A 26497-nucleotide genomic window follows, 5' to 3' on the forward strand; every position below is an offset into this window, starting at 1 on the left:
GTAAGAGGGCCGTCCGGCAACCGCAAGGTTGTGGGTTCGATCCCCGCTCTCCCCATTAGTTGCAAGTCAAAGTGTCCTTGAGCAAGGCACTGAACCCCCAGTTGCTTCCCGGGCGCGTCACCGCAGCCCACTGCTCCTTAATAACTAAGGATGGGTTAAATGCAGAGAACTAATTTCCCCTTGGGGATTAATAAAAGTGTATATTCTATTCTATATAGTCTACATGTAGTCTACATGTAGTCTTCACAGGCACGTGCTCAGACATTTTGGGGGGCAGGTGCTCAAACCAAAGAAAAGGGCACCCAATGCCAAAAAACAAGAGTGACCGAGTTGAAGCGTCAGCAGCACTGATGATGCAATACATCCTCTACCTGCGTCTCCTCTGGCAGCATCAGACCGCTAGCTGACATGTTCTTTATGAATAAAGATGAATTATGATATAGCAACAACAGTACAAGTGTTCTGATTGGCTAATGGGCGTCATGCCAGCCACGTATCACCCTCCTGGTCTGATACGGATCCGTATCGCCCTCTGACGTCATTTTCAAAATGAGCGATATTGATAGACATCAACAGCCAAGAGCAGCGGTCCTCAAACTAAGGCCCGCGGGCCGGATACCTAACCCTAACCCTCAAACTAAGGCCTCCACATTTGGCCCGGCCCTCTGAACAAGAGGCCGCAGGATTGTGCTTTTCAGTCTGGCCACGCAAATCCTAGACGAGCCCCTATTAAATAGAACAGAATAAGAAGAAAAATTGAAACATTTTACCCACCACACTCTCTCTCTCTCTCTCCTCTCTCTCTCCTCTCTCTCTCTCCTCTCTCTCTCTCCTCTCTCTCCTCTCTCTCTCTCCTCTCTCTCTCTCTCTCTCTCCTCTCTCTCTCTCCTCTCTCTCTCTCTCTCTCTCTCCTCTCTCTCTCTCTCCTCTCTCTCCTCTCTCTCTCTCTCTCTCCTCTCTCTCTCTCCTCTCTCTCTCTCTCCTCTCTCTCTCTCTCTCTCTCTCTCTCTTCTCTCTCTCCTCTCCCTCTCTTCTCTCTCTCTCCCTCTTCTCTCTCCTCTCTCTCTCTCTCTATTCTCTAAACATAACTAACGTCAGTAAACAGCTGCAAGGCTTTGAAATCACGGATTTCGTGAGTTTTTGTTTGTTTATTTTTTTAGGAAACGTCGGACCAGTTGTGACGTCATGTTTTCAGCAGCGTAATGTTGTGGTTGATCACAAAACAACGTCAGGGGACAAACACGTCATGACCTGTGTGTCTGATGCTGCGGGTCAGAGGAGAAGGAGGTGAACCCGCTTGGTGGCGCGAGGAGCACTGCGCGGAGGAGGAGGGGGGGGGGGGGGGGGCTCGTGAGCGCCGCATGTCAGGGCGAAATTCTCAAATAAATGCCCCGTCGGATATTAAAACACATTTGGGGGGACTTGATGACAGAGAGAGTAACTTGTATTCTTCAATACTGATGAATGAAAAAAGTGGGCTCCAGCAAAAGGGCCCTTTACTCATCCAGGGCAAAAGGGGAGGAGCTTGAGCACCACGAGGGTCTATCTGTGCACGTGCCTGAGTCTTCATATAGTCTTCATATAGTCTTCATATAGTCTTCATATAGTCTACATATAGTCTACAGTGGGTTCTCCATCAGCTGCGCGCGCTTCGGTCCAGGCATTTCACAAGGAGGAGGCGGTGCCAGGAGCCTCCGTCACGTGGCCAGCCCTCCACCAATGGCGTGGCTGTAGCGTACCTCCGGCACGAGGCGGGCAGCGGAGGGACTGGGGGAGTCTCGGAGGTCTTCGGTGGTCATCCTGCCTCGCGCTGCCGGTCCCACTGGCTCCCGAACCCGCTGCTCGACCCCGACCGTCCCGGATTCTATTGGTCCCCCGTTGCCCGGTGTTCTCCTCCAGCGGCCCCTGCCCGGCTGCAGGTTCTCCTCCAGGTTCTCCTCCTCGCGCTCCCCGCTGACTGGCTGCTGCTCCGATGTTGGGAGACAAGGCTCACGGTGAGACCGGCGCTCCTCCGGGACTCACGGCGGCTCCACGCACGCGCAGGGATTACTAATTATAAGGATTAATAACGTAATAATAATGTATTGTTTCGTTATCGCCGCACATCGTATTCAACTTGTGCGACACTTTTTATACTCGGTGGATTTTTAAAAATAAATCAAGATTTTTAAATGTAACTGATGCACATTTACACAAATTAAATATAAAGTAATAAATATAATAAAATAATGATAATTGGTAAAGCCTCGAGGCCCAACGTAAAATATAATTAATGTAATTTAATAATATAAATAAAATAAATATATACATCTATCGTTTTAGCATTTAAAAAACGCGTATGATACTAAAATAATATAAATGATAATACGACTAATAATAATAGTTATAATTATAATACAATAATAATACAATTATAATAATACAATAATAATAATAATAATAATAATAATAAATCTGTTTTCTGCGTGAGGATAATAAAGGATTGTATTCCCCGCTGATCCCGAGTCGAGCCGAGCCGAGCGATAATAAAAGTTGATTCATCTTCATCTTCACACCTATAAAGATAAAGTCTTCATCTGTCGTGGCCGGCAGCGCGCGGCATGCTTCATGAGTCCAGACCCGCGTGACGCTGGACCCGGTCCTGCTGGACTCCGTGGAGGAGCCACATAAATCCACTTGATCCAGGTTTAATTGTGGATAATATTTTGACTCGTTTTAATCCAGCCGAACGGAATTATGGGTAAAAAACAACGGAAACGAAAATATGAGTTACCGACCTGGAAGCCCGTTTATTATGATTATTATTATTATTGTTATTACTATCGGCTTTATTTAACTTCCTTGTTAAAGGGTTGTTTATAGGCTATAATGAATAATTTTGTATTTCTTTATTAACCCCGACGTTACAATGTGTGCGCACATATTTATATTATTATAAAGTATTCCGGTTCATTCGTTTTGATTATGTTTTATTTAGAGAGGCCTTATTATATTACTCATTTTGTTTTATTTAGAGAGGCCTTATTATATAACTCATTATGTTTTATTTAGAGAGGCCTATAGTATGAGAGCTTATGTAAAGCCTTATTATATAACACTGCATTTATTGTGAAATGTATATATGGTTGTTTATGTATTATTATTATTATTATTGGAATTATGTCGATCAAATAAATATATAAATCCAATTATTTGTTTCATGTTTAGGTTCAGATTAAAATGCATTAAAACGTGTAAAAATAAAAACTCCAGAAACTATTTTCTCTATTAACTGGATTAAAATGAAGAAATGTCGTTTCAGTTTAAAGAGAAACATTATTATTAAAATAAACATTATTATTATTAAGAAAGACATTATTATGTAAAGAGAAAACATTATTAAGAGAAACATTATTGTTTAAATAAACATTATTATGTAAAGAGAAACATTATAATTATTAAGGGAAACACTATTATTAAGAGAGAACAATATCATTAAAAGAAACCTTATTATTACTAAGAGAAAACATTATCATTAAGAGAAAACATAATTATTATTAAGAGCAACATTTGTATTATTTAGAGAAACATAATTATGTAAGGGAGAAAACATAATTATTATTAAGAGAAAACATTATTACTATTATTAAGATAAACATCATTATATATAATAGGCCTGTAGGATTTTCAGATTGTTACATAAATCAGAAAAAGTCTGCCTGCTGTTTATTTGCATTACTGAGTGTGTGTGTGTGTGTGTGTGTGTGTGCGCGCGCGCGCCTGCGTACTCCAGGTGTCACGTTGAAGGTTATGGAGTACACGTATGACGACGACCTGGAGGAGCTGTGTCCCGTGTGCGGGGACAAGGTGTCCGGGTACCACTACGGGCTGCTCACCTGCGAGAGCTGTAAGGTAACCGGAAACACGTCACCGGAAGCTCGTCTGGGGGGAGAGATCACAGGGATCATCTCCCCCGATGGCTTTACTTCCCGATTAGTCTAAAGTCCCCCGCTCCATATGCGCCATGCGTAAAGTTGATCCATGTTCCCCACGAGCGTCGGAATGTGTCGTGCGCGCGGCCTCACCGTGCGCGTGCTCTCCCGCAGGGGTTCTTCAAGAGAACCGTGCAGAACAACAAGCGGTACACGTGCGCGGAGAACCAGGAGTGCAAGATCGACAAGACGCAGCGCAAGAGGTGTCCGTTCTGCCGCTTCCAGAAGTGCCTGAACGTGGGCATGCGGCTGGAAGGTAACAACAACAACAACAACAACAGTTATTATCCTCTTTGTTTACCTGTGTGTGCGTGTCAACTTGTTTTGAGGGTTTTATGAGATTTATTTTAATGTTGTTATTGTTTGTGTGCATGTGTGTGTGTGTGCCATTTCGTTTTGAGGGGTTTATGTAATTTACAAAACATACATACACTACCGTTCAAAAGTTTGGGGTCATCCAGACAATTTCGTGTCTTCCATGAAAACTCACTTTTATTTATCAAATGAATTGAAAATTGAATAGAAAATATAGTCAAGTCATTGACAAGGTTAGAAATAATGATTAATATTTGAAGTATTAATTTTGTTCTACAAACTTCAAGCTCAAAGAAAGGCCAGTTGTATAGCTTATATCACCAGCATAACTGTTTTCAGCTGTGCTAACATAATTGCACAAGGGTTTTCTAATCAGACATTAGTCTTCTAAGGCGATTAGCAAACACAATGTACCATTAGAACACTGGAGTGATGATGGAAATGGGCCTCTATACACCTCTGGAGATATGTCATTAGAAACCAGACGTTTCCACCTAGAATAGTCATTTACCACATTAACAATGTAGAGAGGGTATTTCTGATTAATGTTATCTTTATTGAAAAAACTGTGCTTTTCTTTGAAAAATATAGACATTTCTAAGTGACCCCAAACTTTTGAACGGTAGTGTATATATATACACACTATTGTGTGTGTGTTCGTGGGTGTGAACTCGTTTTGAGAAGTTTTATGTTATTTTTTATCTATTTATATTGTGTGTGTTTGTGCAACTCGTTTTTAATAGTTTTATGTGATTTAAAAAATATAGATATATATACTATTGTGTGTGTGTGTGTGTCAACTCGTTTTGAGAAGTTTTATGTAAATTAAAAAAAACACATATTTTCAGGAATATAATATTTTATTGCCATTCCTGTATTATTCCTCACGTGCATTTTGAACTCCAACACTAACACCGCAATGACGCGACGGGCACGCACACACACACCGTGGAGCGGCTCTCGCGCGTGTTGCTCCCGGCGGGATGAGTTCCCAGACAGCCGTGCAGCAAAGCACCTGCTTCCGGTGCCGAGCAGGACGCATTCCCCCGATAACACCGCCCCCCCTCCCCTGCTTTAAATCAAACGCTCTATTTAGACTACGAGGACTCGAGCCTCACGGGCCCTGCAGGGGGGTCTCCTCAGCCCTAAAAAGGGAAGCGGAAAGGACCCAGATGTGTGGGGCTGCTCTGCACGATGCATAGATATGTCGTGTAGATACTGTGCGCATGCGCCGTGTCTCATCTGCACATGTGTCTCCCGTGTGACAGCGGTGCGCGCGGACCGCATGCGCGGGGGCAGGAACAAGTTCGGCCCGATGTACAAGAGGGACCGGGCCCTGAAGCAGCAGAAGAAGGCTCTGATCCGCTCCAGCGGGTTCAAGCTGGAGGGCGCGGCCCCCCCGCCGGCCTCCCCCTCCCTGCAGACGGACTACGGGTTCACCGGCATGCCGCCCGCCATCGCCTCCAAGAGCCTGCTGCCCTCCTCCACCCCGAGCTCCATCCCCTCGACGGAGTACGAGGCCAACCTGTACGGACCCCCATCCCTCGGGGGCATGGCCATGCAGGCGCATGCGCCCCTCGCCCAGTACCAGTACTCGGCCTTCCCCGGCCGGCCGATCAAAGCCGAGTGCCCCGACTACACCAGCTCCCCGGAGTCCCTGAGCGGATACCCGTACCCCGACATGTACCCGTCGGCCTCCTCGCCGCCGCCGCCGCCGCCGCTCGGCCTGCCGCCGCTGGTGCTGGAGCTGCTGCGCTGTGACCCGGATGAGCTGGCGGTGCAGAGCAAGATCGTGGCTCACCTGCAGCAGGAGCAGAGCGGCCGGCGGCGGCGGCGGCGGCGGCGGCGGCGGCGGCGGCGGCGGCACCTTCGGCCTCATGTGCCGCATGGCGGACCAGACTCTGTTCTCCATCGTGGAGTGGGCGCGCAGCTGCATCTTCTTCAAGGAGCTCAGGGTGAGTGACGTCACCCGCGAAGCTTTCATATGTGACGTCAGCCCCCACATCGTAATTATCGTGCGTCTGTTGGTTCACTCTGGTTTATACACGTGTGACGTCATCCATGAAGGATTATATATGACGTAATTAGCCAAACCCCCACGTCATAATTCTGGTGTGTCAGTTTCCAGCACAGACATCAAAAGAGAGTTTTATTGAGGATTATTTATTGAGTTTTAATATATTGAATTTTATTATATTGAGTATTATTATATTGAGTTTTATTATATTGAGTATTATTATGAGTTTTATTATATTGAGTTTTATTATATTGAGTAGTGAATATATTGAGTTTTATTATATTGAATTTTATTATTGAGTTTTAATATATTGAGTTTTATTATATTGAGTTTTAATATATTGAGTTTTATTATTTAAAGTGTTATTATATTGAGTTTTATCATATTGATTGTATTATTTAAAGTTTTATTATATTGAGTTTTAATTTTTCAAGTTTTATGATATTGAGTATTTAATATATTGAGTTTTATTATATTGAGTATTATTATATTGAGTTTTATTATATTGAGTAGTGAATATATTGAGTTTTATTATATTGAGTTTTATTATATTGAGTTTTATTATATTGAGTATTATTATGAGTTTTATTATATTGAGTTTTATTATATTGAGTCGTGAATATATTGAGTTTTATTATATTGAGTTTTTAATATATTGAGTTTTATTATATCGAGTATTATTATGAGTTTTATTATTTTGAGTTTTATTATATTGAGTAGTGAATATATTGAGTTTTATTATATTGAATTTTATTATTGAGTTTTAATATATTGAGTTTGATTATTTAAAGTGTTATTATATTGAGTTTTATCATATTGAGTTGTATTATTTAAAGTTTTATTATATTGAGTTTTAATTTTTCAAGTTTTATGATATTGAGTATTTAATATATTGAGTTTTATTATATTGAGTATTATTATATTGAGTTTTATTATATTGAGTTTTATTATATTGAGTAGTGAATATATTGAGTTTTATTATATTGAGTATTATGATGAGTTTTATTATATTGAGTTTTATTATATTGAGTTTTTAATATATTGAGTTTTAATAGATTGAGTTTTATGATATTGAGTATTTAATATATTGAGTTTTATGATATTGAGTATTTAATATATTGAGTTTATTATATTGAGTTTTATGATATTGAGTATTTAATATATTGAATTATATTATATTGAGTATTTAATATATTGAGTATTTAATATATTGACTTTTAATAAATAAGTTTAAATTAATACATGTAATAATAATAATAATACATTTGATAAACAAGTTCCCCATGATGAGGAGGCCACACATACTCTCTCTCCTCTTCCTCTCTGTTTGTTATTTCTCTTCATAGTTTTCCATATTTCTCCTGCTTATTATTATTATTACTACTATTATTATCATTATTACTATTACTACTATTATTATTATTATTATTATTATTATTATACATATTCAACATCCGGTCCTTGGAAAATGAAACCTCAGTGAGAACATAATCCACCACATGAATATTTATAGCAGAATAATAAAAATTATAATACCTTCTAAACAATAAAATAAATAAATAAAATAAATAAAATAAATAAAATAAATAAAATAAATAAAATAAATAAAATAAATAAAATAAATAAAATAAATAAAATAAAATAAATAAAATAAATAAACATTAATGTTGCGGTTAATAGTCTCATGTAAAGCCTTACATTGTATAAACATATAGAACTCCCCAAACACATCCGTACTTATCATCACACTTCATTTTCAACATGTTTAGATATGTAAATGAGTCATTATTAAATCATTATTAAATCTCACATTTCCGTTTCCTGAACATAAATGTGAGATTGTTTATTTTAGTTGACCTGAGCGCTCCATAGATCATGAAGCCAACAGACACAACACGGCTCATGAATAAACTATAACAACAAACCTCTAGAAACCTTCAGATTACAGCGGCAGCAGATTTATGGCTCCGAGGAAAAGCTCTCTCCAGATATGTATTTTAAATGACGTCTGCTGTGCAGACACAACAGGAGGATATTTACACATTAATATTGGATTGAAGCAAAACATCTTGAAGGTTTTGGTTATGTGGATTAATAATCTTCAGCCTCTCGTTCAACAGCAACACAGCGACTAGAGAAGGTTCTAATATCTACAACACACATTAAAGGCTGATTTATGACAATAAGCTGGAGGTGATTCATGTAAACGTGGGATCAGGTTTTATATTTAGTAAAATCAAAAAGTAATGGTGGCGTTTCTGTGACGTCAGACATTGCGCAACAGCATTATGTCAACCGGAAGCTCAATCAGATATATAAAGTAAAAGTAGCCTGTCAATCAGCTTGTAGCCCCGCCCCTAAAGCATCGTCTGCTTTAGGGTCTTTATGGTGTGACTCTAAATGACCATAAAGTACCAAATGATGACATCATGCTGTATAGAAGAAGACTTGAAACTAGAGGTGGTCGTTCACTCACTTACTCATTCACTTGTTCATTCACTTGTTCATTAACTCATTAATTCATTCACTCTCTCATTCATTCATTCACTCACTTATTCACTCATTTATTCACTCATTGATTCACTCACTCATCAATTCATTCACTTACTCACTTATTCATTAATTCACTCATTCATTCACTCACTTATTCACTCATCTACTCACTCATTAATTCATTCACTTTCTCACTCATTCATTTACTCACTTGTTCACTCACTTATTCACTCATTTATTCACTCACTCATTCATTAATTCACTCATTCACCCATTCATTCACTCACTCGTTCACTCACTCATTTACTCATTCACCCACTCATTCACTAACTCACTTATTTACTCACTCATTTACTCATTCATTCACACACTCACTAATTCATTCGCTCATTCCTTCATTCCTTTACTCACTCACTCATTCATAAACTTACTTACTTATTCACTTATTTACTCACTCATTCACTAACTTACTTACTTATTCACTTATTTTCTCACTCATTCACTAACTTACTTACTTATTCACTTATTTACTCACTCATTCACTAACTTACTCACTCATTCACGCATTCATTCACTCATTCATTTACTCACTCACTTATTCATTCACTAACTCATTCACTTACTTACTCATTCACTCACTCATTTACTCATTCCTTCATTCCTTTACTCACTCATGATGTAATTACATAATTACACAGTCCCTATCAGGAAGAGAAGGATGAAGGATGAAGTGTGAACATTCTTCCTGGAGGCGTGTCCTCACACACATCTGGATAGTGATTGGACGTCCATCATCTCGTCTCTGTTGAACAGAGCTGATGGTTTAGGGGAATAATCAATACTTTACAGTCAGTAATAATCAATATTTTACAGTCAGAAGTAATCAATACTTTACAGTCAGTAGGAATCAATAGTTAGACAGATATAACACGTAGTAAGAGGAGCCTATTGTTCTGAAGCTCCTGAAGGAGGAGGAGCCTATTGTTCTGAAGCTCCAGAAGGAGGAGCCTATTGTTCTGAAGCTTCTGAAGGAGGAGGAGCCTATTGTTCTGAAGCTCCTGAAGGAGGAGGAGCCTATTGTTCTTAAGCTCCAGAAGGAGGAGGAGCCTATTGTTCTGAAGCTCCTGAAGGAGGAGGAGCCTATTGTTCTGAAGCTCCTGAAGGAGGAGGAGCCTATTGTTCTGAAGCTTCTGAAGGAGGAGGAGCCTGTTGTTCTTAAGCTCCAGAAGGAGGAGGAGCCTGTTCTTAAGCTTCAGAAGGAGGAGGAGCCTGTTGTTCCTCAGAACAAAGAGCTCTTTGTGCAGCTGAGGAACAACAAGGTTTCTTTCTGGAATCCTCCCCTGCATGTTGCTCATCTTTCATCATCACACAAGTATAAACATCTATTTTAATAACGCCCAACCAAAATATAAGATTATTTATCCACACAAAAGTCCAACATGCATTTTATTTGATCACAAGTCCATAATAATGCCTTAAAAGATACTCCATTTGTGGAATTATAGCTTGAAGGATTCATAGCAATAATCATATCACATTATAAATCGACTTATAAAGATCAAGTGTTATAATACTTCATAATTGCTCAACATTGTTTTTCTTTGCAAGGATCAAATAATATTATAATTCCCATAGTTATAGGGATCCTCGATGATTAAATAAAACATTATAACTCTAATTATCTCTGATTAAATAAAACAATATAATTATAATTATCTATGATTAAATACATCATAATTATCTATGATTAAATAAAACATAATTATAATTATCTATGATTAAATAAAACATTATAATAATCTTTGATTAAATAAAACATTATAATAACTTTTATAATGCATATATATTAATTAATTAAGTGCTCATTGTTTGTTTTAAGTAAAGTAAAAAAATAGCATTAAATAAAAGAAAGGTTTAAAAACAATATAAATCTAAAATCTTTTTCTTACTTTACTTGAAAAAGGGACTTTATGAATCATCAGCAATTATTAAGTATTATTGTACTTGACCGTATAAGTAATTATAACCTGTCATTATTAATATTTAGTACTTAAAACTATAATTATACAGAGCTATAAGCTGATTATAACGTGCCACCCAAAGGAGCACATAGGCATTTATTATTACTATAAATGAAATATCAAAACACAATCTATGTACTTCTGCCATATGATTATTAAAGTAGAGTTGACAGATTTATCTTGTTAGATATCTGACACACTGGGAGAAGTTTTGTAAATGCTAAATTGTAATTTTAGGTATTTTAGCTTTGGAAAATGCATCTGAAAATATGAATATTAATCAAGCATAGAAGAATAGCATGGAAGAATAAATAAGTACAAGGAGGTTTACATCGGCAGAAATGAAAACGTGTTTCCCGTCCACGTTGTTTCCCCTCGTTGTCGTCCCGCGTTAGCCGGCGTGTAGCTTCACTCGCGGCCTCGGCCATGAGAACAAAGCGCAGCGATAAAGACATTCCACGCAGCCGATAGCGGACATGTGGCTCGGCAGGAGCTCGTCGACACTGTTGCTGACGAGCAGGAGGAAGCTCCCGATGTCTGAATGCGTCTTTGTGGCGTCTGTACGTGACCTTCTGTTCACCTGCTGAGCGCTCAGGAACACACACCGTTAGCATGTTCAGCTCTAAAGGCAGAACACAGGAAACTATTTCATTTCAAAGTCTTGTGTGCCAGAAGGTTTGGAAAGAGTGTTTTTTAATGATAGAGACTGAAAAGATACGGACTCTTCTTTTGTTATATTACATCTTCCATTAGTAGCATTATACTATTAATTAGCAGGTATGGGGCGGCTGTAGCTCAGTGGGGTAAGAGGGCCGTCCTGCAACCGCAGGGTTGTGGGTTCGATCCCCGCTCTCCCCATTAGTTGCAAGTCGAAGTGTCCTTGAGCAAGGCACTGAACCCCCAGTTGCTTCCCGGGCGCTTCACCGCAGCCCACTGCTCCTTAATAACTAAGGATGGGTTAAATGCAGAGAACTAATTTCCCCTTGGGGATTAATAAAAGTGTATATTTATTTTATTTTTTAGTCAAGCTAAGCTGTGGATTGGCTGAGGGGCACCCGGCTAACGTTGTTCTATGAGGGCATCAAGCTAACGTTGTTCTATGTGTTGTGTTCCACTAGTGTGTTGATGTTACCATCAAGCTAACGTTGTTCTACACACAGAAAAATAAAGGTTCTTAAATGGTTGTTTAAAAGGCTTTGTGGATCTACGGAGAACCATCACCTACTGAAGAACCATTTGTTCATTATAGACACATTTAAAGGTTCTTTGTGCATTTTTTAAAGGTTCTTTGAGACACCTTTATAGGTTCTTTGAAGAGTTATTTAAGGTAATGGTTCTTTAAAGAACCCTGGTTTGATGATTATTCTATGGCATCATTCTGAAGAACCATTTTCGGTTCCAGATGGCACCTTCATTTTTCTGTGTTCCTTCAATGTGTTGATGAGGGCATCAAGCTAATGTGTTCTATGTGTTGTGTTCCTTCAGTGTGTTGATGTTAGCTTACGGCTAACGTTGTTCTATGTGTTGTATTCCTCTAGTGTGTTGATGAGGGCATCAAGCTAACGTTATTCTACACACAGAAAAATAAAGGTTCTTAAATGGTTCTTTAAGAGGCTTTGTGGTTCTACGAAGAACCATCACCTTCTAAAGAACCATTTTTTTCATTTGAGGCATCTTTATAGGTTCTTTAAAGAACCTATAAAGGTCTGAATTGTCCCTCCTGAGCTTCCGTAGCCCCGTCTTCCCCTCACAGCAGTTGGATGTTCTTGAGGGAATCTGACGTCCAGAAGGAAGAAAAGATGTTGTTTTATTGTCTTCGGCAGAACAGGAGTGGAATTCTTCCGCGCCCGAAACAAATCTGAGACGCTGCTCCACTCCGTGAACATTGTTCTGTTCTCCTTTGTGAATCTGTGTGGTTGAATTTGTGAGTCTCTCTGTGTGCGTTTGCAAATATTGAGACTGACCCCAGAGTTATCCTCATCGACGTCCCAATAATCACCGTCATCGGCTCTGCTCGCTGCTCTGCGGTCCTCCGTCGGACCTGATCGGCTCGCCGTGTCCGTGGTCAGAACCTTTCATCCCACGGCTGTGTTCCGTCTCCGCCGCGTCACCAGCAGCCGTTCAAGCTAACGTTGTTCTACGCAGTGTGTTGACAGGATTACGACGCTCACTGTTTATTTCCGGTTTCACGGCTGTAAATTGCAAGGCGGCTCTCTGGCAGGTCAAACGCGACACGTGACAGGAATATTACACAAAACATCAAGCTAACCCCCGCTCCCGCCGGCTAACACGGTGGACCGCGCGGAACCCAGGTGGCGACGCCGTGGCGTCCGGCGCGCTGGAGGTTTCTTCAGAGGGATTTGTTGGCTGTGCGACTCCTTGAAGAGGAAGCGGGAGGTCACAGAGACCTCTTGCTTCCTTAAGCCCTTCCTCTATCACTGCACACCAAGACCCCCACATCTGATCTAGCCAAGTCGTGGCCCGCCAGATTGGACCCGCCCCCCCGCCACTGAGTTATAGTTTCATTCAGACGGACGGTAACTCTGTGCGTCTGGGCCGCGAGCAGCTGTGGCCGCGACATTATGGACGCTCGTGTCCTTCAGCTTGCACACAATATTGCAGCAACCCCCCCCCCCCCCATCCCACAGAGCCTCGCAGATGAGACTGGGGGGAGGGGAGGGATGGGGGGTTAGTGTGTTAAGGAGAGGTGATGGGGGGGGGGTGATGATGGGCAGAGAGGTGAGCAGGTTGAGGAGGTCTCAGACGATGCTCGGCAATACACGCCCCCCCCACCCCCCACACACACACACATATTTCGGTGACATTTGGCTCCACATTTAACGGCCGATTTGAGTTTTTACTCGTAAAAATCATTCATCCGTGTGCGATGTTTCCGTGATCTGTAATAAACAACACAAAATGACAGAAAAGACAAGTGAGAAATACTTTGAAAAAGAGGATTTATTGATTTCCAGAGGAATGAACAGCACTGTCTCTGGTTGAAAGGAATAAAGATCATGATTTATTTGTATGTAAATATAAGTTACAGCATATACATATATATATATAAATAAATATATATTTATATATATAAATAAATATATATTTATATATATTTATATATATATATGTATATATACATAAATATGTTTATAAATATATATATATATATATGTCTGAACAGAGTAAACCTCTGTGGGCTTTAAAATAAAGTATTTTTTCTCTCTCTCTCTGTGTGTGTGTGTGTGTGTGTGTGTGTTTGCTTCCTGGAGGTGGGAGATCAAATGAAGCTGCTCCATAACTGCTGGTCTGAACTTCTGGTCCTGGATCACATCTTCAGACAAGTGCAGCACGGACAGGAAGACAGCATCCTGCTGGTGACCGGCCAGGAGGTAACCCCCCCGCTCCACTCCCCCCCGCTCCACTTCCCCCCGCACAATGAACTGTCGGCTCCTGCACATCATTCACGACACGGAGGGAGACAAACGTCTACTCACCTTTTCAAATGACTGTGTATTTCCATTTGAGAGGCTCGAGGGTTGTCAGAATATTCTGATATCTTTGCCCCAAACATCTGGAGGAGACTTTATGATATAAAAGGTGTCCTGACAGTGAATAACATCTGCTCCGTGGTAAATGGTAAAAATGAACAAAATGGGTAAATATTTCCAACCTGAAACCCATCAGCTGATGGTGGTGGACTTCACCCTCATGGCCGAGTGACCCTGGACTCCTCTGGTGGGAGGTGGCGGGTCACTGTTCGTGTCCCATGTGTACGGGTTGAACTCTTACATAACGTTGTTGCTTGTAACGCAATGTTACCGAAGAAACTCAGGATGGTTGTTATATAGTGGCGAGGTTATGATGCTAGGTTATGATGCTAGGTTATGATGCTAGGTTATGATCCTAGGTTATGTTGCAAGGTTATGATGCTAGGTTATGTTGCAAGGTTATGATGCTAGGTTATGTTGCAAGGTTATGATGCTAGGTTATGATGCTAGGTTATGTTGCAAGGTTATGATGCTAGGTTATGTTGCAAGGTTATGATGCTAGGTTATGTTGCAAGGTTATGATGCTAGGTTATGTTGCAAGGTTATGATGCTAGGTTATGTTGTTATGATGCTAGGTTATGATGCTAGGTTATGTTGCAAGGTTATGATGCTAGGTTATGTTGCAAGGTTATGATGCTAGGTTATGATGCTAGGTTATGATGCTAGGTTATGATGCTAGGTTATGTTGCAAGGTTATGATGCTAGGTTATGATGCTAGGTTATGTTGCAAGGTTATGATGCTAGGTTATGATGCTAGGTTATGATGCTAGGTTATGTTGCAAGGTTATGATGCTAGGTTATGATGCTAGGTTATGATGCTAGGTTATGATGCTAGGTTATGATGCTAGGTTATGATGCTAGGTTATGATGCTAGGTTATGATGCTAGGTTAGTTAGATTGTCCCGTCCTGTTGTCTGCCCCCTCGCTTGTTGTCACACCGTCTTGTTGTCACACTGTCACGTTGTCACACCGTCTTGTTGTCACACCGTCTTGTCACACCGTCACGTTGTCACACCATCTTGTTGTCACACCGTCACGTTGTCACACCGTCTTGTTGTCACACCGTCTTGTTGTCACACCGTCTTGTCACACCATCTTGTTGTCACACCGTCTTGTCACACCGTCTTGTCACACCGTCACGTTGTCACACCGTCTTGTTGTCACACCGTCTTGTTGTCACACCGTCTTGTTGTCACACCGTCTTGTTGTCACACCGTCTTGTTGTCACACCGTCTTGTTGTCACACCGTCTTGTCACACCATCTTGTTGTCACACCATCTTGTTGTCACACCGTCTTGTTGTCACACCGTCTTGTTGTCACACCATCTTGTTGTCACACCGTCTTGTCACACCGTCTTGTTGTCACACCGTCTTGTCACACCATCTTGTTGTCACACCGTCTTGTCACACCGTCACGTTGTCACACCATCTTGTTGTCACACCGTCTTGTTGTCACACCGTCTTGTTGTCACACCGTCTTGTCACACCGTCACGTTGTCACACCATCTTGTTGTCACACCGTCTTGTTGTCACACCGTCACATTGTCACACCATCTTGTTGTCACACCGTCACGTTGTCACACCATCTTGTTGTCACACCGTCTTGTTGTCACACCGTCACGTTGTCACACCGTCTTGTTGTCACACCGTCACGTTGTCACACCGTCACGTTGTCACACCATCTTGTTGTCACACATCACGTTGTCACACGGTCTTGTCACACCATCACGTTGTCACACCGTCACGTTGTCACACCATCTTGTTGTCACACCATCATGTTGTCACACCGTCTTGTTGTCACACCATCACGTTGTCACACGGTCTTGTTGTCACACCGTCACGTTGTCACACCGTCACGTTGTCACACCGTCTTGTTGTCACACCGTCTTGTTGTCACACCGTCACGTTGTCACACCGTCTTGTTGTCACACCGTCACATTGTCACACCGTCTTGTTGTCACACCATCTTGTTGTCACACCATCACGTTGTCACACGGTCTTGTTGTCACACCATCATGTTGTCACACGGTCTTGTTGTCACACCGTCACGTTGTCACACCGTCACGTTGTCACACCATCACGTTGTCACACCGTCTTGTTGTCACACCGTCTTGTTGTCACACCGTCATGTTGTCACACCGTCTTGTTGTCACACCGTCTTGTTGTCACACCGTCACGTTATCACACCGTCTTGTTGTCACACCGTCACGTTGTCACACCGTCTTGTTGTCACACCGTCATGTTGTCACACCGTCTTGTTGTCACACCGTCTTGTTGTCACACCGTCACGTTGTCACACTGTCTTGTTGTCACACCGTCACATTGTCACACCGTCTTGTTGTCACACCGTCACGTTGTCACACTGTCTTGTTGTCACACCGTCACGTTGTCACACCGTCTTGTTGTCACACCGTCTTGTCACGTTGTCACACCGTCACGTTGTCACACCGTCACGTTGTCACACCGTCACGTTGTCACACCGTCACGTTGTCACACCGTCTTGTTGTCACACCGTCACGTTGTCACACCGTCACATTGTCACACCGTCTTGTTGTCACACCGTCACGTTGTCACACCGTCTTGTTGTCACACCGTCACATTGTCACACCGTCACGTTGTCACACCGTCACGTTGTCACACCTCCACACCGTCACATTGTCACACCGTCTTGTTGTCACACCGTCACATTGTCACACCGTCTTGTTGTCACACCGTCTTGTTGTCACACCGTCACGTTGTCACACCGTCCATTGTCACACCGCCACGTTGTCACACCTCCACACTGTTGTCACACCGCCACATTGTCACACCTCCACACCGCCACGCTATCACACCCTCTTGTTGTCACACCGCCACGTGTCACACCGTCTTGTTGTCACACCATACACCGTCACGTTGTCACACCGTCTTGTTGTCACACCGTCACGTTGTCACACCGTCTTGTTGTCACACCGTCTTGTTGTCACACCGTCACGTTGTCACACCGTCACATTGTCACACTGTCACATTGTCACACCGTCACATTGTCACACCGTCTTGTTGTCACACCGTCACATTGTCACACCGTCACATTGTCACACCGTCACGTTGTCACACCTCCACACCGTCACGTTTTCACACCGTCTTGTTGTCACACCGTCACGTTGTCACACCGTCTTGTTGTCACACCATCTTGTTGTCACACCGTCTTGTTGTCACACCGTCACGTTGTCACACCGTCTTGTTGTCACACCGTCACGTTGTCACGTTGTCACACGGTCTTGTTGTCACACCATCTTGTTGTCACACCATCACGTTGTCACACCGTCACGTTGTCACACCATCTTGTTGTCACACCATCATGTTGTCACACCATCACGTTGTCACACGGTCTTGTTGTCACACCATCACGTTGTCACACGGTCTTGTTGTCACACCATCACGTTGTCACACCATCACGTTGTCACACAGTCTTGTTGTCACACCATCACGTTGTCACACCGTCACGTTGTCACACCGTCTTGTTGTCACACCGTCACATTGTCACACCGTCTTGTTGTCACACCGTCTTGTTGTCACACCGTCATGTTGTCACACCGTCTTGTTGTCACACCGTCATGTTGTCACACCGTCTTGTTGTCACACCATCTTGTTGTCACACCGTCATGTTGTCACACCGTCTTGTTGTCACACCGTCTTGTTGTCACACTGTCTTGTGGTCACACCGTCATGTTGTCACACCGTCTTGTTGTCACACTGTCACATTGTCACGTTGTCACACCGTCACGTTATCACACCGTCTTGTTGTCACACCGTCACGTTGTCACACCGTCACACCGTCTTGTTGTTACACTGTTACATTGTCACACTGTCTTGTTGTCACACCGTCACGTTGTCACACCGTCTTGTTGTCACACCGTCACGTTGTCACACCGTCTTGTTGTCACACCGTCTTGTCACGTTGTCACACCGTCACGTTGTCACACCGTCACGTTGTCACACCGTCACGTTGTCACACCGTCTTGTTGTCACACCGTCTTGTTGTCACACCGTCACGTTGTCACACTGTCTTGTTGTCACACCGTCACATTGTCACACCGTCTTGTCACACCGTCACGGTGTCACACCGTCACATTGTCACACCGTCTTGTTGTCACACCGTCACGTTGTCACACCGTCACATTGTCACACCGTCACATTGTCACACCGTCACGTTGTCACACCGTCACATTGTCACACCTCCACACCATCACACCGTCACGTTATCACACCGTCTTGTTGTCACACCGTCACATTGTCACACCGTCTTGTTGTCACACCGTCTTGTTATCACACTGTCACGTTGTCACACCGTCACATTGTCACACCGTCACGTTGTCACACCTCCACACTGTCACGTTGTCACACCGTCACATTGTCACACCTCCACACCGTCACGTTATCACACCCTCTTGTTGTCACACCGTCACGTTGTCACACCGTCACATTGTCACACCTCCACACCGTCACACCGTCACGTTATCACACCGTCTTGTTGTCACACCGTCACGTTGTCACACCGTCTTGTTGTCACACCGTCTTGTTGTCACACCGTCACGTTGTCACACCGTCACATTGTCACACCGTCACGTTGTCACACCTCCACACCGTCACGTTGTCACACCGTCACATTGTCACACCGTCACATTGTCACACCGTCACGTTGTCACACCTCCACACCGTCACGTTGTCACACCGTCACATTGTCACACCTCCACACCGTCACGTTATCACACCGTCTTGTTGTCACACCATCTTGTTGTCACACCGTCTTGTTGTCACACCGTCACGTTGTCACATTGTCACACGGTCTTGTTGTCACACAATCTTGTTGTCACACCATCACGTTGTCACACCGTCACGTTGTCACACCATCTTGTTGTCACACCATCATGTTGTCACACCATCACGTTGTCACACGGTCTTGTTGTCACACCATCACGTTGTCACACCATCACGTTGTCACACAGTCTTGTTGTCACACCATCACGTTGTCACACCGTCACGTTGTCACACCGTCTTGTTGTCACACCGTCACGTTGTCACACCGTCTTGTTGTCACACCGTCTTGTTGTCACACCGTCATGTTGTCACACCGTCTTGTTGTCACACCGTCATGTTGTCACACCGTCTTGTTGTCACACCATCTTGTTGTCACACCGTCATGTTGTCACACCGTCTTGTTGTCACACCGTCTTGTTGTCACACTGTCTTGTGGTCACACCGTCATGTTGTCACACCGTCTTGTTGTCACACTGTCACATTGTCACGTTGTCACACCGTCACGTTATCACACCGTCTTGTTGTCACACCGTCACGTTGTCACACCGTCACACCGTCTTGTTGTTACACTGTCACATTGTCACACTGTCTTGTTGTCACACCGTCACGTTGTCACACCGTCTTGTTGTCACACCGTCACATTGTCACACCGTCTTGTTGTCACACCGTCTTGTTGTCACACCGTCACGTTGTCACACCGTCACGTTGTCACACCTCCACACCGTCACGTTGTCACACCGTCACATTGTCACACCTCCACACCGTCACACCGTCTTGTTGTCACACCGTCACGTTGTCACACCGTCTTGTTGTCACACCGTCTTGTTGTCACGTTGTCACACCGTCACATTGTCACACCGTCACGTTGTCACACCATCACGTTGTCACACCTCCACACTGTCACATTGTCACACCGTCACACCGTCACGTTATCACACCGTCTTGTTGTCACACCGTCACGTTGTCACACCGTCTTGTTGTCACACCGTTTTGTTGTCACACCGTCTTGTTGTCACGTTGTCACACCGTCACATTGTCACACCTCCACACCATCACGTTGTCACACCGTCACATTGTCACACCTCCACACCGTCACGTTATCACACCGTCTTGTTGTCACACCGTCACGTTGTCACACCGTCTTGTTGTCACACCGTCTTGTTGTCACACCGTCTTGTTGTCACGTTGTCACACCGTCACATTGTCACACCTCCACACTGTCACGTTGTCACACCGTCACATTGTCACACCTCCACACCGTCACACCGTCACATTGTCACACCGTCACACTGTCACACCGTCACACTGTCTTGTTGTCACACCGTCACGTTGTCACACCGTCTTGTTGTCACACCGTCACGTTGTCACACCGTCTTGTTGTCACACTGTCTTGTTGTCACACCGTCGCGTTGTCACACCTCCACACCGTCTTGTTGTCACACCGTCGCGTTGTCACACCGTCTTGTTGTCACACCGTCGCGTTGTCACACCTCCACACTGTCTTGTTGTCACACCGTCACGTTGTCACACCGTCTTGTTGTCACACCGTCACGTTGTCACACCGTCTTGTTGTCACACCGTCGCGTTGTCACACCTCCACACTGTCTTGTTGTCACACCGTCACGTTGTCACACCGTCTTGTTGTCACACCGTCTTGTTGTCACACCGTCGCGTTGTCACACCTCCACACCGTCTTGTTGTCACACCGTCACGTTGTCACACCGTCTTGTTGTCACACCGTCTTGTTGTCACACCGTCACGTTGTCACACCGTCTTGTTGTCACACCGTCACGTTGTCACACCGTCACGTTGTCACACCGTCTCGTTGTCACACCGTCTTGTTGTCACACTATCACGTTGTCACACCGTCACGTTGTCACACCGTCTTGTTGTCACACCGTCACGTTGTCACACCGTCACGTTGTCACACCGTCTCGTTGTCACACCGTCTTGTTGTCACACCATCACGTCACACCGTCACGTTGTCACACCGTCTCGTTGTCACACCGTCTCGTTGTCACACCGTCACGTTGTCACACCGTCACGTTGTCACACCGTCACGTTGTCACACCGTCTTGTTGTCACACCGTCTTGTTGTCACACCGTCACGTTGTCACACCGTCACACTCTCACGTTGTCACGCTGTGAATAATGGCGGCGCCTGTGTTCCAGGTGGAGCTGTCCTTCGTCCTGTCCCAGGCGGAGGCCACGCTGTCCGCTCTGGTCCAGAGGGGTCAGGAGCTGGCGGCCCGGCTGCGGGCGCTGCAGCTGGACCGCCGAGAGATCGCCTGCCTCAAGTTCCTCCTGCTGTTCAACCCCAGTGAGTCGGCTGCTGCGCCTACAGGAAGTGACATCATCTGAAGAGATGCGGTCTATCGGAGTCTTGTTCATCGGAACAAATTGCATCCAATTATTTTTATCCACAACCAAAATCTACCCTTTGATTTCTGGGATTTACTTTTGACCTACAGAAAAGCACCAAATCAGGAAAAACATATATTAGATTCACAGTCCACACGTTGTTGGTCCAACGCAAGAAAACAGGTTTTTAATTTGAGGAACATAGAGGAATGCATTACGGCTTGACGCTCCTGTAACGTCACCATGACACATGTTGACTATGGTTTAGATTCACAGCGCTTCAGTTTCACCTCTTCTGAAACGCTTGTGACCGCCTGCTGGTGGTCAACGCTCTACAACTCTCGACATAGCTCAACAGGCGCCCCCCATCGTGTGTTGGGGTGTGTAACCTATTTTAATAATAAACAGCCTCCAATTGGTGAGAGCTGATTAAGAAGGTTTTGACTATTTGGTGCATTTAGAGATGACTTGAGAAATTGTCAGGCTAACACAACATAGTATATATATATATATATATATGTATATGTATATATGTATATATAAAAATCTAAATATTTAAAAAAATACATATATATATGTTTATATAAATATATATATATATAATATATGTAATATATATATATATAATTTTATATACACACATATATACTTATATATGGATATATATATGTTTATAAATATATACATATACATATGTATATATATGTATAAATGTATATACAGTATTTATATATATTATATATATTTATATACATATATATTTATATATGTATATATATGTATATAAACATATTTATATGTATATATATTTATATATGTATATATATGTATATAAACATATATTTATATGTATATATATTTATATATGTATATACAGGACTGTCTCAGAAAATTAGAATATTGTGATGAAGTTCTTTATTTTCTGTAATGCAATTAAAAGAACAAAAATGTCATGCATTCTGGATTCATTACAAATCAACTGAAATATTGCAAGCCTTTTATTCTTTTAATATTGCTGATTATGGCTTACAGCTTAAGAAAACTCAAATATCCTATCTCTAAATATTAGAGTATCATGAAAAAGTATACTAGTAGGGTATTAAACAAATCACTTGAATTGTCTAATGAACTCGAAACACCTGCAAGGGTTTCCTGAGCCTTGACAAACACTCAGCTGTTATAAATCTTTTTTTTAACTTGGTCTGAGGAAATATTAAAATTTTATGAGATAGGATTTTAGAGTTTTCTTAAGCTGTAAGCCATAATTAGCAATATTAAAAGAATAAAAGGCTTGCAATATTTCAGTTGATTTGTAATGAATCCAGAATGCATGACATTTTTGTTTTTTAAATTGCATTACAGAAAATAAAGAACTTTATCACAATATTCAAATTTTCTGAGACAGTCCTGTATATATATATGTATATGTAACATGAGCATGAGTACTTGATCTTTCATTGACCTCCAGACCTTGAAGGTCACCTTGATCTACAAATGAATGTGTTCCCGAGCTAACTGCTGTAGCTCGTAGCCGGTGTGTTTCCAGAAGGTTTAGACTCCATCTCCCTGAGTGGGCGGCGGTCATACTGATGCTGTACTTTGGCGGAATTTGAATAGCAACACTGACATTTTAACGGGAGGAAGAAAAAACCGTCACGATCGTCCGATTATCCGCAGTAGCTATTTATCCGTAAAGGTTACAAGCATGTTTCCAAAGTGCCCTTTTTTCTCTCCCTCCAATGAATTCACTTAATTAAATTTCTCGGGTTGACAAAAGCCAATATTAACAAAGACGTCCTCCTCCGCCATTGTCCGCTAATGGCGTTCAAAGGAGGCGAAATGGACGGTCTCTCACTGCGCGGCTGCATTCATGCGGCGGCGTGTGCAGATGGAGGCGAGCCGGCTCCTCACAAGTGTTTTGCTGTCGCCGGGCGGAGAACAAAGGGCCTCTGAATGGAGAGAGCTCTTCCATAGACGGAGCGCGCCGGCCGTCTTTGCTCCGCTCCGCCTCGCCTCCAGTCAGGTTTGTCGGGGGTAATTTAATTGCCCTTAAGCAGTTTGAAAAGATGATTCAGAACATTGATTCAAAACATTTAATTACTGCGTGAATGGAATCTCCAAGATAGGCTCAGCTGATGCTGAATGCCGGTCCAACGGAGGGCTCGGCTATTGTCTCACACACACACACACACACACACACACACACACACACACACACACACACACACACACACACACACACACACCATGCACTCACCTTACTTCATACTTATCGTATAGATCAAGGCCGTTTGGTCGGTAGGGACATCCCCATATAAACATCCTGATATTATATTGAACATGATAACTCTATTACAATATATTAAGTTTTGTGTAACTTGGAACTGATTTAAAACATAATAACAGTAATAAAACATTAGTTGAAATACAAAACAGTATCCTGCACCAAATAAATGAATAAAGACGTTGTCTCATGTCCATGTACTCATCTGTTTGTGGATCCCACCTCATCTGTTTGTGGTTTTTAACGCTCCAATGCCGTGGCTCGATTTGCAAATGCGTATTTTTCAACATAAAGCTGTCTGTAGCCAATCAGACGTCGTCCTCATTTCCAACCAATAACATCGAATACATTCTCTCTCTGTGCATTTGTAATGATGTAGACCGAGCTGACCCCGTCCGTCTTCATAACCCACGGTCCTCCTGTGTGTGTGTGTGCGTGTGTGTGTGCGTGTGAGTGTGTGAGTGTGCGTGTGTGTGTGCGTGTGTGTGTGTGTGCGTGTGTGTGTGTGTGCTCAGACGTGAAGCTGCTGGAGGACCAGGCCTTCGTGGAGGGCGTCCAGGAGCAGGTGAACGGCGCCCTGCTGGAGTACACGCTGTCCACCTCCCCGCAGTTCCAGGACAAGTTCAGCCACCTGGTGGTGCGGCTGCCGGAGCTGCGCTCGCTCAGCACGCAGGCCGAGGACTACCTGTGCTACGTGCACCTGAGCGGGGAGGTGCCCTGCAACAACCTGCTCATCGAGATGCTGCACGCCAAGCGGGCGTGCGTGTGAGCGGCGGCGTTCTCTCTCTTGCTGAAGCGGTCCGTGCGAGAGGGGAAGTGTCATGGCGGCAGAAGCTCCATCTGTACTCCAGGTTCAACATTCTCAACGTTCATGTGTTCACGTCCTGCAGAGCGACCTCGCCGTGACCTCTAGGAACTGGAGTTTCTACGGTTACATTTTATCCTCTTCCACCAAATACGAGTCCGACGCTCCGCGGCCACACGGCAACCGGCTCGACTTCCACCGGCTGCTTCCTCTTCAACACGTCCTTATTGTTCTGATATGACTGTCCAACCGGGTCAAAGGTCACATGACCCAACGGGTAAATGCTTGCTGGGTGAGCTAATGGTCACTTTTCACTCCAGATTTATTTCTTAAATAAGTCTTTTTTTTTAATCCAAGTTTGTGATTCCAAGTTGGCCAACACGTTCGTGTGATAACCGTTCTCAGATGATTTCTCAGCACTGCTCGGATCTCGCCACCAATCTAAAAAGAAAAGAGAGAAAATAAACTAAATATGAAAGCTCTATGGAGTTGAATTAAAAAAAATCTATTTAGATGTTAATATATTGATATATTGATATATTGAAGTCATGTCACAAAACGGTTCTTATTCAGTTATTCGTCATATTCACCAGGAAGAGGGAGAAATGGAAGAGAAGGAGGCGCTCAGACGCGGAATAACAGAGGAGAAGACGTACAGGGCGTCATGGATGAAAACAAGAGGAAGAAGACAGGAGAGCAGAAAGAGGAGTGGAAACAGAAGAGATGGACAGGTGTAAATAACCACAATGTGGAGGCAGCGATGCATCTGGAGACTTTGGGTTGAAGTTTCCTTTTAAATGTTATTTGTTTCTGGGTCAACGCCCCAAAAGAGAAAGTCCACAGCTCTCCACACGTGTGTGTTGGTGGTGTGTCGAGAGGGTTTTCACTGGGCGACACGTCACCGCCCAAACTTATACATTCTGTAAATAATGCTTTTTATTTCTTTCTTCTTATTGTCCAAAAAAATCCCACGAAAGACCAAAAGCAGCAACGTGTCGCTGAAGCCCAGAGGACACGGCGAGGCGGCCGCGAACACATCGGATCCGGTTCCCTCCGTCGTCGTAACGCCGTCATCCAAGAACACGAGGACCAAAAAGAAAGCGGATGTATTTCCTGCCCCTGGATCTTGTGTGTTGGTCCCTGAACGCCTCGTGAGCTTCATGCTGTTCATCTCAACCGGCAGCAGTGAACACAACAGACAGCCGCGCACACCGGCGTGTCATCGGCATGTGGGCGGAGTCACGGGGCGGCTGAGTTTCCCACTGTGACTGCACCTCCCAGGTGGTGCAGGTGGTGCAGGTGGTGCAGGTTGAAGACGTAACACACGTCCACACACGGCGCGGCAGGTGTGTCAGCAGCAGGAACAATCGTGCCATATTTCATTGTTCTGATGGCGGGTCGTTCATGTTTGTGCGCTCCATCTATTGTTCTTTCTATCCCTGACAACGACGTAGAAACAGCGTCTGGGTCCTGAGTCGCATGTGGTTCAACCAGAATGTCGTTTATCAGGATTCTGGTTTCATTTTTGGCAACAAATAATGTCAAGTTCATTTCTCTAAAGGTTGCTTTGCTTGAGAAACATCCATCCTTTATCTATTGTTCTATCTATTGTTCTATCTATTGTTCTATCTTCTCTTACAACTGCGTTTGTACAAAGTGAAGAATATTGACATAGAAACAGGGGTTGTGTCCTTTGTTACACATTAAGTGGTTCCACCAATATTCAGCTCATAATGTCGAGTTGACCTCCCTAAAGGCTGCAAGCTGGACGAGAGACGACACAGGAGGCTAGCAGCCGCTCACAGCTCTGTGGAGCAGCAGAGCTAGCTCGCTAACCAGCTGTGAGCTAACTAGCAAGCTAGCTAACCAGCCAGCTATG

At 43.5% G+C, this 26497-nt stretch overlaps 1 protein-coding gene across 1 annotated transcript; it reads left to right on the forward strand.

Moving 5' to 3' along the window:
- Window positions 1–1972: 1972 nt before the first annotated feature.
- On the forward strand, window positions 1973–24582 carry LOC130196627 (steroidogenic factor 1-like). The gene is given in 8 exon segments (XM_056418907.1): window positions 1973–1994; window positions 3773–3891; window positions 4086–4227; window positions 5555–6129; window positions 6131–6241; window positions 14090–14209; window positions 21341–21488; window positions 24329–24582. Coding segments are annotated over 8 exon segments (1491 nt in total).
- The last annotated feature ends 1915 nt before the right edge of the window (window positions 24583–26497 follow it).

This window comes from Pseudoliparis swirei, chromosome 7 (assembly GCF_029220125.1).
Source record: "Pseudoliparis swirei isolate HS2019 ecotype Mariana Trench chromosome 7, NWPU_hadal_v1, whole genome shotgun sequence".
In the NCBI taxonomy this organism is placed as follows: Eukaryota; Metazoa; Chordata; class Actinopteri; order Perciformes; family Liparidae; genus Pseudoliparis; species Pseudoliparis swirei.